The sequence below is a fragment of the Wasmannia auropunctata genome, unplaced genomic scaffold, assembly GCF_000956235.1.
Source record: "Wasmannia auropunctata unplaced genomic scaffold, wasmannia.A_1.0 LD336083.1, whole genome shotgun sequence".
NCBI classification, from domain to species: domain Eukaryota; kingdom Metazoa; phylum Arthropoda; class Insecta; order Hymenoptera; family Formicidae; genus Wasmannia; species Wasmannia auropunctata.
In genome coordinates, this window is record NW_012026807.1 from 1,888,394 (window position 1) to 1,902,168 (window position 13,775).

Sequence of the window (13,775 nt, forward strand, 5' to 3'; positions counted from 1 at the left end):
ATAAGTAATATCTATATATATATATACGCAGTACTTAAAAAAATAAAAACTGACTACTCGCGAATTCGAGACCTTTACTTCGGAAACGGATGACAGATTCTGTTGTGTATACTTATTGGATAATACTGGCATTTTCGAAGCAATTATAATTTTCATCATTGATATTTTACAATGTCCCTTTTCGAAATTATCAGGATACGAAACACTTTAGAATTATTTCCGGTACTATTTTGCTTGCGAAGCATACCGACAAATAACAGTCATACGTAGGAAATACGTACCTTCACATAATTTATATGTATATATATATATAATATATATATATATATATATATATATATAATTTACATAATTTACCTTACCTATACAATTCAACGCGCGTAAATGCTTTTCGCGTATAAATATTTTTGATTCGACTCAACCAGGTACAAGTGCTACGTCCTATTACAGCATATAATACTATGTGCTTCAAATATTTCAGCAACTTATTTGTACAAAAGAATCTTTGAGCAACTGAGGTAGATATATATACAATATCAAGTAATTATATTAAATAGGAATGCGGATGGAATGGATCATTTCGAGATACCTCTTAAGCTTTCGGAATAGACAGATTCATTGACTGCGCGTATTTTAGCGTACACTTAAAAGTATTACCTATTGACGTCTCGTTACTTGTCCGATTCCTTAAATAATACTTTCGAGATGGTACGCGTCAACGGAAACGTCTCGTTTGTACCGTAGCAAGTGCCGTTCCAGTCGTCAACGTTTAAAGATAGAATCATGGCTCCCTTGAAACCGTTGTTACGAATCCACGTACTCTGCGATGCAAACATTTCAACTTAAGCTTATGTCATTGTTACGTTACGGACAAATTTTATAAAGAGTGACCCAAAAAAAGGGTGATTTTTTTCGCCCTCGTTTCTTTGGGCCCTCGATTTCGGGACTGGACTGTGTGCCAAATGGTACCTTATAATGAGATATTAATAACAAAGAAGTTCACGTTGAGGTGACAATCACAGCTGGAGGGGGGCCACTTATTACGTTTCTTTACTACGCGAAAACTCGATTTTTTTTTTGCATCTAAAACGAGCGTCATTTACGTAAAACTGCGATCAACCTTCTTAAAATACCGGACCTCGCGGACTGTGATAATTCCATAGTGAACTTTGATTTCATCCCTCCTCCAGCTCTGACAATTGTCATCTCAATTTGAAACCTCTTCATAATTAATGTCTCGTTATGAGATTCGTCATTTGGCACACAGCTCAGTCTCAAAATCGAGGGCTCAAAAAACGAGCGAGATTTTTTGGGTCACTCTCTACTAGATGTTCGATTTTGTATTAGCAAGATAAAACGCGTTTTACCTTGTAAAAGATGCTCTCCTCGTTGTCATAAGATATCCATTCCTTGTCCTTGAACGCATATGGCACACGGCTTTCCTTATTGAAGACGTTCGTGGCTCCGGATTTAAAAAATTGACAGACCGTAGGATAAGATACAAAGCCCTTCACGCCAAGCTTCCCGAATCCGCTGGCTGGCGCTTGTAAATCGTGATTCAATGGATTGTCGAGCTTGTAGGAGTGACCGTAAGCCGGTATGCCGACGACAATCTTCTCCCGCGGCATTCCCTTCGCCACCCAGTATTGAGCAGAGAAATTCACATTTAACGTGGACAAATAGCCGGTTTCGGTACAGCGGGGAAAGAGCGGGGCGTTCAGATCCGTCACCGGGAAGTACCAAACGAAGAAATGATAGTCATACGACATGAGATTTATAAAATCAATGTGCCTGAAAAAAAAACGACAATATGACAATCTATGTAAACATTTTTACGATATATTTTATATAATTATCAGATTCTTTTATGGCACGTACTCTGCCATTTCAGGAATACTGTAACTCTGATCCACAATTGCCTGCGGCGCTGCGACTGCTACTGTTAAGATCAGCTTTTGTCCGCTGCGATCGAATTCCTTTCGCATTTCTTGCAACAGCTGCACAAAGTGTATCTTCTCGCGATTATCCGCCCCTAACCAGGCTGGAAACTCCCAGTCAACGTCGAAGCCGTCCAAACGGAAGGTTTTGATCACATTTAATACTGATTGGATAAACCTGGATACGGAGACGGGGATTTATGTGATATTTGCGTATTTGCGAAATATCATGCACAGGAATTGAAAGCAGCACGGTGGAGACGTACTTTTTTCTATTGGTGTGATTTTTCACCATCTCGGAGAAACCGGATTGGAGCTCATTGTTTCCGCCGGCGCTGATCATGACCTTCAAGTTAGGTTCGAGATTTTTTAAAGCAACCACTCGCTCGTACACCGGCGCGCTGTCGCCTATGTCGAGCGTGCTGTTCACCACGCCCGCAAAACCCACGATAATATGCGTACAAATATGAGGGTCAATGTGCGACGGACTGAGCTCCCACGACGTGTTCAGGTCCCCCGGTATTGTATAGTAGCATACGAGGACCTGGCTGAACATAGAAATGGATTTTTAAATAAAACACCTGCCCAACAGTCAAACATGTAAAATAGATTATGCAGAGTTTGCTACAAATTTTGTTGGCAGAAAGCAGAAATACAACAAAATCTGCTATCAGAATATATACGATACGATACGATTGTTGCAGAAATTTTTTAATAATTTAATTGATAATTACATTATTTAAAAAATTGAAATATATATACCTATACATATATATATGATCTCATCAATAAGAGCAATTTTAATTTGTGAAAACGAGCAGAATCTGCAATTTTGTAATTATTTAAATAGTGTATTATATTAATTTTATTTAAATGTGAAATGATTTTGCTGACAAATTATATCAACAGAGTCTGTGACAATTTAATGCAAGTTGATGCCAATCTGACGCATGTTCTGTTCGAATCTATTGGTAAACTGCTAGCAATTGTTAACACTTTGTTTACTTTGGGTTGCGTTCGAGGTGCGCGCTATCAGCTATTGTATTATTTTATTCTTATTTTGGTGATCTATATACCAAAAAATTCAGACTTAAAGCCATCTAGAACATATTAGATTTTCGATCACCACCTCTCGGAAGGCAATGGCAAAAATCATCGGGAGTATTTTTGCCAAGACAGTCGTCATGAAAATGTGATTCCGCAATGGAGCAGCAAAATTGTCGTGGACAAAATTCGTGCGCTTCCGAGTGATTGCATAAAATAGAGACCGCGATCTTCAGTCACAAAGGACCAGTTTGAAGGAGAAAAAGATATTCTTGTTTTATGTATAACGAACGATAAAAATGGAGTGACACAATAGGACTGATAACGCGCTCGCCGCCTACATATGTACGATTCTATAAAGGAAAGGGTATTAGAAGTGGAAAAGCAGAATGTGAAAAAGCAGAACTACTATTTTCTGATTTTCTGCCATTCTACAATATTCCGATAGCACTTTTATTAATGAAAATGATATTTTCTTCATTTTTAAAAATCTCTGAGCATTTTTGCAAAAGCAGAATATATTAGCAGTGCAATCTGTTATTAACAAATTATATCTTTCCATTTCTAATGCGTATGCTTTACGAAGCGCTTCGGCGAGCGTGTTATCAGCAATGCTGTATCATTATAATTCTGTCCTTGTTTTATATCTAATAAACAATGACGGAATGACGCAAACAGCGTTGAATAACGCTGACACAGCATACTCCGCGAATGCGCCTCAAGATGCATACATACATACATATCAAGTAAACAAAATGCAGTAACAGTGTAAATAAAGCATTAACGTTAAATAGATAAAATCAAATTCGCTCGAGGGGGGGAGGGGGGAAGACTTCTCACCCGGTTGTATCGTGGTGGCGTTGCTCCGATGCGCCAACACTTGTGTTCCTGTCCGCATTCTGATTCTCCTTCGTCGACTCGGCGTACATCCGAGCCCGACGTAGCCACGTAGCAATCTTGGCATCGTCAATGTGTTGCTCGACGAACCTGTCGGCCCTCGGCGCTTTCAGCAGGAGTATGCCGAACCAGGCGCGCGTGATAAACAGCACCCCGACGATCAGGAATGACAGAGTTAGGCAGACGACCTGCGTTCTCCAGCGCGGTCTGAAAGCAATCACCTCACTGTCAAATCGTCGTATTAATTGACGTACGCGCGAGACATCCGGAAACGCGTCGATCTACGCAAAACTGCAGTCTGCGTTTATGCGAACAACACACAGCGGCGATCCTCGGAGATGACCTTTCGCGGGCGAGAGGCGGGGAAGTTCAAAAGCCAGCGATGACGTACATACGTATACTGTTTGTCGCGAGAAATCGATACAAATTTCCTTCATCCCTTTCCGTCCCTCTACCTTAGTTCCCCCCCTCGCTCTTTCTCTCTCATACACGCGGTATACATTAATTATAAATTGATTATAAAAGCAGCCTCGAAGGGCGATGCGTTCACCTTCCGAGCGCTTCTCGTAGAGACAAAGAGAGAGAGAGAGAGAGAGAGACTCGTCGATATACTCACTGTCGTATGTTGGTTAGCAATTCATACTTGGCCTGCGGCACAGGTATTTGGTTAACCATTGAATGACTTATTATTCTTGCACTGTGCACTGCCGAGCGCCCGCGCCGAACTGGCTTTCCGCGCGCGAGAGGATGAAGGAAGGACGGAGGGAGACTCTCTCGAGAGAGAGGAGCCGAGCCGTGCGGCGATCGCGCAGCTGTCAAGTGCACGCGAGAGTGTCAGCAGCTTTGCTGTCAGCTGTGTTTCGGCGCGCGACACTCCCCGCACTTGTTGTCAAGTAACCGCAAAAACTCTAAACGCCAACGCCGTGCGTGCGCGAAGTTAGCCGTGAACAACGCGTGTGCCCCATGCAGCGTCGCGTCGGAAAATACGCCGTCGGTGATGGTCAGTATGGTCACCCCGCGCGTTGGCCCGACGATTGTTTACGATTGCGTAAGCGCGCGGAATGGGCGTGTTCCGTGCCGTCGCCGCGAGTAAATAGGCCGCGACGATATATAGGTATGCACGCGTACATACATACAACCGCGCGCACGGTACGACGGCGCGAATGTTTTTGTTACTTTGTTTGTTTTTTTTTCTTTCGTTACCGCGCGCGGACCGCCGACGCGATTGGGTTCGGAACTCGGAAGTGCAGTTCAATTCCAGAGGACGAAAATATCCGATGGGCGGCGTGGGTGTCGAAATCCGTATTTGTATGTATGGATGTATGTATGTACATCCATACGTACCGACCGCATTTTTAAAGGGATCGTCCCTGTTGAAAAAAAATTTAAAGATCTTATATTTTTAAGAATTTGTTTTAAGATCTTGTATTTAAATTTAAAAGCTCTCTGAAAAAAATATCTTAAACTTTTTCAGATTCTAAGTATAAGTTTTTTTGATAAATTTCAGAAATTATATATTATAGAATGAAAAATTTTAGAAATCGTATTCCAGTAATTCATATCACATAATGAAGAATTCTAAAAAAGATGTAGACTTTCTTATTGTCAGTATTTACTTTTGAAAATTTTTTAAAAAGTTGTAAAATTTTGAAAAAATGTACAATTATCTAGAGTTTAAAGATTCTGAAAAATTATAATATATAAAGAACTCTAAGAATAATTTTCACTAACGGCTCCGATTAGCAGATTTTCGCTCACGCTTTTTCAGAGATAGCGATTTGGAGAAAGGAGCAGAACGAACGAATCATATCTTTATTTCAATCAATGGGAACAATTCGACAAGCCAAACAAAAGAAAGCAAGAACTATCTTCTTGATATTAATGACTGGTTCTTTGAAACTCTAGAAATATATCAAACCCTTTTACTTGAAAAATGGCACAATTATTAATATGAATGAAATGCTGAAACAAGATAAGAAAACGTCAAACAAAGCGGGTCTTTGTGATTAATAATATTTCCATATGTGAATCCTACAATTTTCAATTCAAGCTAACTGCAAAAGTAAATTATTATTCACTTTCTGTGCAGCTCTCGTTTTTCTTAAAAAAAAAAAAAAAACAATCGTTTTCACGTCAAATAGAATTGCTCTTATGATGAGATCTCATATATTGATGTATTACATTTAGATATGTATATTACATTTACAAATTATCAATTGAATTATTTAAAAATATAAATTACAAAATATACGTATCTTTGCGCGCGCATGTGCGTAACATAATTATATGTAATGTATATCCTGTGTACGTAGCACCCATAGTTCCCAGAAAACTGACTGTTTCTCTGTGTGAACTACCATATAAATATTAACTTGTAAACATAGATATATATATTTTTTATCTGTTAAGAAAATATAAAAAAACCAATAAAAAATACTACATTGAGACTAGAATATAATAATAAAAATCAATTAAATATTGATTAAACATTGTGTGTTCAAACCAGACAAAGCAGCTAGCCTGTAACAGCGATTGAATATGAACGATTGAACATTTAGTTCTTATTATTTCTTATTTATATATCCAATAAATCACATTCCATCGCTCGGCGAGCAGCTTTGTCAGGCTATTGAAACACGGCTATTTTTTCTTACTTCTTTTGCACATGTGCTTCAATCAATTGGATCAGCCTTATTCATAAAGTTAACACAAGATTTACAATAAGAAACCTGTAGTAAATACTTATCAAGTAAATACTTATTAAGTAGAGTTTGGAACAGCAATATTCTTACATCGACGAACGAATCTGGCAATACGCATCACAATTTATACATTAGCCGGATAACAGGACTTCATCCTCGGGTCTCGGTATACGCCGGTAACGTTCCTGCGTAACCAAGTATACGGACAAGCCTCCAAACGATATGAGCAGCAATCCTATGAAGTTTATCAGCATTCCCTCGCTCACGAATGCTGAATACCTATCCCTGAAATTGTGAAGAGAAAAATGTATCTTTCGATCGTTCCTGAATTTTTTTGAAAACAGTCTACCATTACTAACTTTAATACGAAGATCGCTTTTTCATTGAGTCCCAACAAGCACGAGGCAATCGCGCATACGAAGGCTGCAATGCCGAAATATACGTGCATTGGCATGTAAGAAGCCCGTAATGGAGCCTGCAACCCGGGAAAGAGGAACGAGACACATCCAGCAGCCCACTGTAAGCAAAGACCCTTGTAAATTGAATTTCAAAATAAATTTCAAAAAAATTCTCTTATCTCATATTTTTAAGAATTTTTAATATTTTAAATTTATGAAGATTTCTGAAAAACACCTCAAATTTTATCAGATTTTATAAGTTTTTTTTTTCGGAAATTATAGATATAATAAAAATCTTAGAATAAATTTCAGATTTTACATATAAAGAATTTTAGAAAAGATGTAGATTTTCTCAGCATTTCTGAAAAATGTTCCAAGGCCCGGTTTCACAATTCACGGTTAACTCGATTTATCTTTTTCTAATATAAAAATTAGAAAGAGATAAACAGTAAGTTAAACCGAGTTTAAAAGTTAATTTTATATTTATGGAAGCCTAATTCATACAAAAAAATCTAAAAAATTTTCTAAAGATTAAATTATAGAAATTCTGAAAAATTCACTAATTCATATAGAAATTCTGTAAAATTATATAAAGAATTCTAAACGAAACTTTTCGTTAGAGACGTTAACACATGTGCTTTTGAATTCAGAGAATTGTCGGACAAGTATGTACGTGTTTTATAGATCTACCTGACAACAGAATAATATCACGGTGGTCAATCCGACCCAGCTGTGCAGGGAATACATATTCGGTATAGCTGGATCAGCTAGATTGTGGAAGTCAAAAACGGCCACTAAAGCGATCACTGTTAACAACACAATAAACAACATCATTCCTGCGTGAATTAACTTTAGTCGCCGTTTGCGAACATTCCTTTGCGTCCTGTAGAGGAGCATAGCTACAAAGTAGAAAGCAGATTTGTAAATCGTAACGTACACATGAGCGTATAACGTGAGAAGTTATTTTTATACTGTACCATTGGCATATAAGAATACGAGCCCTATAATCATTAATAGAGGATGCCAGTTAAATTCGAGCTCAGGAATAGATCTCCATGAGAAACCGTTTCTATAGTAACCCGTCCACACAGCCACCAAGACTATAAGAAGCGCGCCGCATGCCTCAGTGAGACTGAGAAGCGGAACGAAGCCTTCAAGAGAGTAAGAGTGCGTTTGGGGCGACTCTCTTATTTGCTCCATATCTAAAAAATATTTCACGTATTACATGACAAGCATATCCAATAAATGTTAATAAATGTAACTAAATATTATGATGAATATTAAAATAAATATGACATGTACAGGATATATATACATATATGTATAATGAATCTCAACTGCAGAGATAAACATAAATTAAATCTAATCTATATAAAGTCTTGCATTATATAAACTATATATAAAGCTATATAATTAAGTTTATCAAATTCTTAGTTGTTGTAGACGTACCTAAACATCTTACATAATCGTACGGATATGATACTTGCATTTTATGCGTGAAATCCAAATAATAATAATAATAACAACAGATTTCTTTTCATACAGACGTTAATGCGATGATAAGACTTTGGAGGAGCAACAGGTGAGGTGAGGGACAGAAGACGAGCGCAGATGACAGCTAATTTTTTACAATATATATATATATATATATATGTAAAAAACAATGGAAAACAGAATGAACCGTCAATAAGAACGTAATAGTTATACACTTAACAACGTTCGACTGAACGTCAACAACAAGATAAATTAATTTTCACGTTTGACTCCATACGTGTGCGAATTGCGCGTGCAAAGTAACGACGTTTCATTAGTGTAAACGAGAGCTGTAAGACGTATATGCGGCGTTATTAGATGAGTATGCGTTTCGTCGCGTGCACGCTGACCCATACGGTAATCGCTAACAGCTGTCACTTTTATCTCTCAAATTGGCCGATATTCGTTTTTAACGCTTATCGGTGACGCGATAAGCTTTTTATCGCGGAAAATGATACAAAGAGGGACTTTCAATGAACGCAGCAGTTGTCAAGTCGTCTACTCACCCCCGGTGCGACTTTTCTAAAATGATACCGATACTTGCCGGATGAGATCAACAAGTATCGCAAGACCTATACATGACGTTTACGCATGACGTCACGCGACAGAGAAGGCTTATCGATTTTTTCTTCGAGATAAGAGAGAAGAGGTTCTCACTACTCTATCTCTCTCTCTCTCTCTCTCACCTGCAGTTTCGTACACAATACGCCACGGCGCAGGTGGAGCAGCGACGTTTCGAAAGCGAGGCTGGCTGCAAACCAGTGATTTTTGAAATCTTGCTATTGGCAATTCTGATGACAAAGTAAATCGGCAGATTGCGGGATTGGTGAACCCATAGACATATAAGTGACCGATAATCTCGATGAAACTTATTCTTTTTCTACTTCTAAAAATTGGAAGGAAATTAAAAGTAATTAATTAAGCAGAATTTAATCTACATGGATAAAAATGGGTTTGAATAAAAATATTTGGACAGCCGAAAACAGTCGAACATATTAATTACTAATTATTATTAATTAAGATCAATTACTAATTATAAGTAAACGTGAAGTAGGAAAATGCCTTTACAACAAAATATGTAATTTTTTAACAATATGTAATTTTATATATATATTATTATATTTATATATATATAAAATAAATTTCTAAGAAATTATATTACCTTGCAAATAATTAAATCTTTGTCAAATACATATCCTTGTAAAATACATATCAAAATGAATTAAATTGTAATTCCATCGTCACATACTCGATCTTCTGCATACCAATCATTTATTTACTGTTTGTAGCGGAATTAAGATTTTAGTCAATTAACAATTTCTTGAATCTGCTTTTTAAGTCATATTTTGTACATTTTCATCTTTCTTGGAGTGCCACCGCATTTGGTGCCGTTTCAAAAAGCTCATTTGAACGAAACTGGCCGAACACACGTCACATTTATAAGGCCGTTCTCCACCATGAACATATTTGTGGAGAGTCCAACTAGATTTGTTTCGAAACCTCTTCTTGCATATATCGCACTGATACTTGCGTGCCTCCGACATGTGCGACGAAACGTGTTCACGTAACGATTTTGTGTTACTGTTAACATACAAATATTACGTATTTTCTTATCCACACAACAATTCTGACACCGCGCGATAAATAGTGACATTACACCAATATTAAAATTTCTCATTCAACAATATAAATTTAACATGTATTAATTGAACACAACAGAGGAAATATTAGAGGAATAAATATAAGAATTTAAACCTATCAGAATCAACCTACCGTGTAATATTCCACAATGCACGATTTCTGATAGATTACAATTCTTATATTTATTCCTTTGTTCCTAATATTTCTTCGATTGTATTCACAGCCCAATCAAATTGTTGAATAGGATATATATATATATATATATATATATATATATATATACATATATATATACATATATTGACATAATGTTATTATTATTTAAGTTTTATGTTTACAGAGGATAATTTTAATTACCTGAAGCGTTTTCCACAGTAGACACATCCAAAGATTTTGTTCTTATGCTCTCGCATGACATGCTTATATTTTGAGGTAGAAGTGCTAAAAGAGATTCAATAAAATTAAAGTAAAAGATGAAAATAAAAAAATATATAAATTGTATAAATATAAATATTATATATATATATATGTATATATATATATATATATATATATATATAAAATTGTAAAAGTGTAAGACAAAGCGCGAAACAAATTCGTGTGATTAAGGTAAATGTCTTACCGAAAGGATTCATAACATGTCGGACAACTGAACGGCATTTCTCCAGTGTGAAGTCTTTCGTGATTTTGCAGCGGTATTTTCGTGTTGAATTCCTTGTCGCAGAATTTGCAGGTGAATTTTTCTTTTGTCTCGAGCAGTTTATTGAACGGCGATATATCATGAATCTCTTCTGCATGTTTCTCTAGGTCCAATCTCTTTTTAAAAAGCGCATTGCAGCAACCACACTTGTGTCCGAAGTGATTTCTACGGTGTTTCTTCTGAAAGTTATAATATTATTAATATTAAAAATATCTAAATAAACATTAGCTAATAATGACGTTATATCAATATTACTATAATTTCCCGAGGTAGTACATATTGTACATAACATTACATTGTTGAGCAAAAGATAATACTGATATAATCCCAGCAAACGAAAATTAATTCAAATGAATTGAATATTGCAATTCATTTTAATTTATTTGAGTTGGCGCTTTAGAGTCCGAAGATGCATTCATGTCAATCCCTATTATATTATTTTTTGATTCAAATAAACTTAAATACGAAATGAGCCATTCATCATGTTGAATTCGGATTAATGTCTGTATTATATTATTTTTTTTATTCAAATAAAGTGAAATGAGCTTTTTATCACATTTGAATTCTGATGTATTAATGTTCGTATTATATTGTTTTCAAATGGATTCGAAAAATCAGAAGCGCCAATTTGGAAATGTCGAAATAAATTCATTTCAATCTATTTCAATTAATTTTCGTTTGCTGAGATATTATAATTAATATAATGTGGTTTATAGTTTGTATTTACAAGGACGCTTTTCTTTTACCTAAGTAGCATTTAGCCAGACATATTTATACTGCTCTTGGCCACAAGTCTTTAATAGACTCACCATATTCCAAATGCGCGAGAAAAAACGGTTGCAGATATTGCACTGATGAGGCTTAACATTCCCATGAACGGCCATCTGATGTTCCCGTAATACACATTTGTCCCTGAATAAACGATTGCATACGACACAATGATGTTTATCCATATATTCTGGATCATGCATCTACAAGCAATTCACGAAGCAATTATTATATATGATCACCAATGCGTTTCTAAACGTTTAACACACAATACACACATACCTTTCTATGTTTATCATACAACTTTTTGTCAACGAATTGTTTGGAACAGGCCACACATTTATACACAGTCACAGTCGGGTCAGTCAACATCTCCCCTTTATGCTTCTGAAAGTACATAAGGACATCATATAATACATATAATTCTTTTATATATAATTTATAGTGATTTATAAGATTACCCTTAAGTGGCTTGTCAACTTGGAACGTGTCGTTAATATTTTGTTGCAATATTTGCAACACTTATCAGCCATTCTGGGGCACTTATTCTCATTGTGATACTCCCAAGTCGAGCTACGTGCAAAGAATCTGTCGCACTTCGTACACGCGTACTTCAATTGTATCCTTTTGAACAGATTGTGCTTTTCGCGTTTATGAAAAAATAGATCGTACGTAGATGGACATATTGCAGAACACGTGGTACAAATCACAGTTCTTTCCTCGTGTATCTCAGTATGGACCTTAAAATATCGCTCCTCGTCGAAATAAATATTGCAAGTCTCACAATAAAACAATGGTTTATTTTGATTGATTGTTTTAGGTAGCGAAAATCCTTGACAGTTCTCTGTAGTTTTACTTGCAACAAAGTCAGAGCTGTTATCAGTTTGTTTCATTGAAGCTAATTGCACCAGATCTTCACATTTCACTTCAACAATATCGACTTCAGTATCTGTCGCTAAGTTGATTGACTCTGGCGTTCTGTTATCTTCCGTAAAAGCAACAACTTCCTTTTTGCAACTAAATTCATCAACATCCTCTCGCTCTATTTTCCAATTATTCTGAATATAATTAGTTTTACTTGTAACTAGGTCAGAGCTGTTATCAGTTTGTTTTATCGAGGCTTGCGTCAAATCTTCGTACTCCATTTCAACAATATGGACTTCAATATCCGTCGCTAAGTTGATTGACTCTGGGGTTCTGTTAACTTCCGTAAAAGTAACAACTTCCCTTTTGTAATTAAATTCATCAATATAATCCTCTCGCTCTGTTTTCCAGTCATTCTGAATATTCTTCTCGTTTGTAATCTCCTGTGTATCATTCTGATAATTCTCAGCGTTCTCCTCGTCTGTAATCTCACGTTTAATATTTTGACAGTCCTCTATAATTTTATTTGTATCTTTATCTGTACAGACAGCACGATCGTTCAGCCTCTGATTTAATTGCATTCGCAGATGCTCGTCTACCTCTATTGCGGTAAGAATCAGTTCGTAACTAATATTTAAATTATTTAAACAACGTCCACATACATTGGAAGGCAGTTTATCATTCGGAAAAATCTAAAAACACAAAGAATAATGTTGTTCGTATACGTAATAAATATATAATATAGTTCAAAAATTTGTGTCAAAGAGTATCATCCTCTTACACTTACATTGATCGGTAAACATCTATTTATTTTTTTGAGGATATCTTCATCTTGAAATATTGAAGTATAGTTCGGAGATTGTTTTCCACACAAGCGGCATACTTCAACTTCCTTGTTGTGAGACGTGCAGTTTGTATTTTTCTCGAAGCAGTTTACCTCTGTATTCATTTTACGTCTCTAAACAAAATCAACAAACTCTCTGTTCATAAAACAAACGTTTTTTTTTCTATTAAAAAATAATTAAAAATTAATTCGATCCGTCTTATTTTCGTAAGTTAAACGTTAAACGTAAATTGCATGTTTTTAAAATAAATTTCTAAAAAGATATAATTATCACAACAGAGAGAAGCGTGAAAACGGCCATTGAGCCCACTTTAGGACATTAAGGGCCATCTGCAGTGGGAGTAGGAAGTCATAAGCCGTAAGAAATTTTGATTGGTCAATACGGATGACGCGGCACAGTGGGAACGCACCTTTATCGCCTCCTCCACACGGCGGACGTTTGAGCTT

General features: G+C 36.1%; 3 protein-coding genes across 6 annotated transcripts; all 3 read right to left on the bottom strand.

Annotated features, from left to right (window-relative positions):
• Positions 1–345: 345 nt before the first annotated feature.
• Positions 346–5,927, bottom strand: LOC105448685 (chitinase-3-like protein 2). Its single transcript, XM_011687393.1, has 6 exons — positions 4,495–5,927; positions 3,822–4,085; positions 2,204–2,485; positions 1,879–2,115; positions 1,368–1,791; positions 346–821 (listed from the first exon to the last, which is right to left on the bottom strand). The coding sequence occupies exons 1-6, from the start codon at positions 4,551–4,553 to the stop codon at positions 672–674; spliced, it is 1,416 nt and encodes a 471-aa protein (XP_011685695.1). The 5' UTR covers positions 4,554–5,927; the 3' UTR covers positions 346–671.
• Positions 5,928–6,023: 96 nt separating this feature from the next.
• On the bottom strand, positions 6,024–9,819 carry LOC105448684 (cytochrome b561-like). Of its 4 annotated transcripts, XM_011687392.1 has the most exons (6): positions 9,674–9,819; positions 9,198–9,397; positions 7,956–8,180; positions 7,669–7,877; positions 6,940–7,097; positions 6,024–6,865 (listed from the first exon to the last, which is right to left on the bottom strand). In XM_011687392.1, exons 3-6 carry the CDS (start codon positions 8,176–8,178, stop codon positions 6,712–6,714), a joined length of 744 nt encoding a protein of 247 aa, XP_011685694.1. In that variant the 5' UTR covers positions 8,179–8,180; positions 9,198–9,397; positions 9,674–9,819; the 3' UTR covers positions 6,024–6,711. The 4 variants fall into 4 exon arrangements, with proteins under 4 accessions (XP_011685694.1, XP_011685693.1, XP_011685692.1 ...); XM_011687391.1 differs by lacking the exons at positions 9,198–9,397; positions 9,674–9,819 and adding an exon at positions 9,018–9,175; XM_011687390.1 differs by lacking the exons at positions 9,198–9,397; positions 9,674–9,819 and adding an exon at positions 8,750–9,011.
• LOC105448683 (zinc finger protein 2 homolog) lies at positions 9,770–13,646 on the bottom strand. Its single transcript, XM_011687388.1, has 7 exons — positions 13,272–13,646; positions 12,082–13,176; positions 11,903–12,007; positions 11,662–11,823; positions 10,775–11,031; positions 10,510–10,593; positions 9,770–10,092 (listed from the first exon to the last, which is right to left on the bottom strand). The coding sequence occupies exons 1-7, from the start codon at positions 13,431–13,433 to the stop codon at positions 9,846–9,848; spliced, it is 2,112 nt and encodes a 703-aa protein (XP_011685690.1). The 5' UTR covers positions 13,434–13,646; the 3' UTR covers positions 9,770–9,845.
• Positions 13,647–13,775: the final 129 nt, after the last annotated feature.

Coding starts and splice junctions, on each gene's coding strand:
- LOC105448685 (XM_011687393.1), bottom strand. CDS start 4,553: ATGGTTAACCAAATACCTGTGCCGCAGGCCAAGTATGAATTGCTAACC. Junction 4,086..4,494: donor TTGCTAACCAACATACGACA/GTGAGTATATCG, acceptor GATTGCTTTCAG/ACCGCGCTGGAGAACGCAGG. Junction 2,486..3,821: donor CGCCACCACGATACAACCGG/GTGAGAAGTCTT, acceptor TTCTATGTTCAG/CCAGGTCCTCGTATGCTACT.
- LOC105448684 (XM_011687389.1), bottom strand. CDS start 8,467: ATGCAAGTATCATATCCGTACGATTATGTAAGATGTTTAG. Junction 7,878..7,955: donor CGTATTCTTATATGCCAATG/GTACAGTATAAA, acceptor TCTACTTTGTAG/CTATGCTCCTCTACAGGACG. Junction 7,098..7,668: donor TGATATTATTCTGTTGTCAG/GTAGATCTATAA, acceptor CTTTGCTTACAG/TGGGCTGCTGGATGTGTCTC.
- LOC105448683 (XM_011687388.1), bottom strand. CDS start 13,433: ATGAATACAGAGGTAAACTGCTTCGAGAAAAATACAAACTGCACGTCT. Junction 11,824..11,902: donor TGTATGATAAACATAGAAAG/GTATGTGTGTAT, acceptor AATTGCTTGTAG/ATGCATGATCCAGAATATAT. Junction 10,594..10,774: donor ACATGTTATGAATCCTTTCG/GTAAGACATTTA, acceptor AATCTCTTTTAG/CACTTCTACCTCAAAATATA.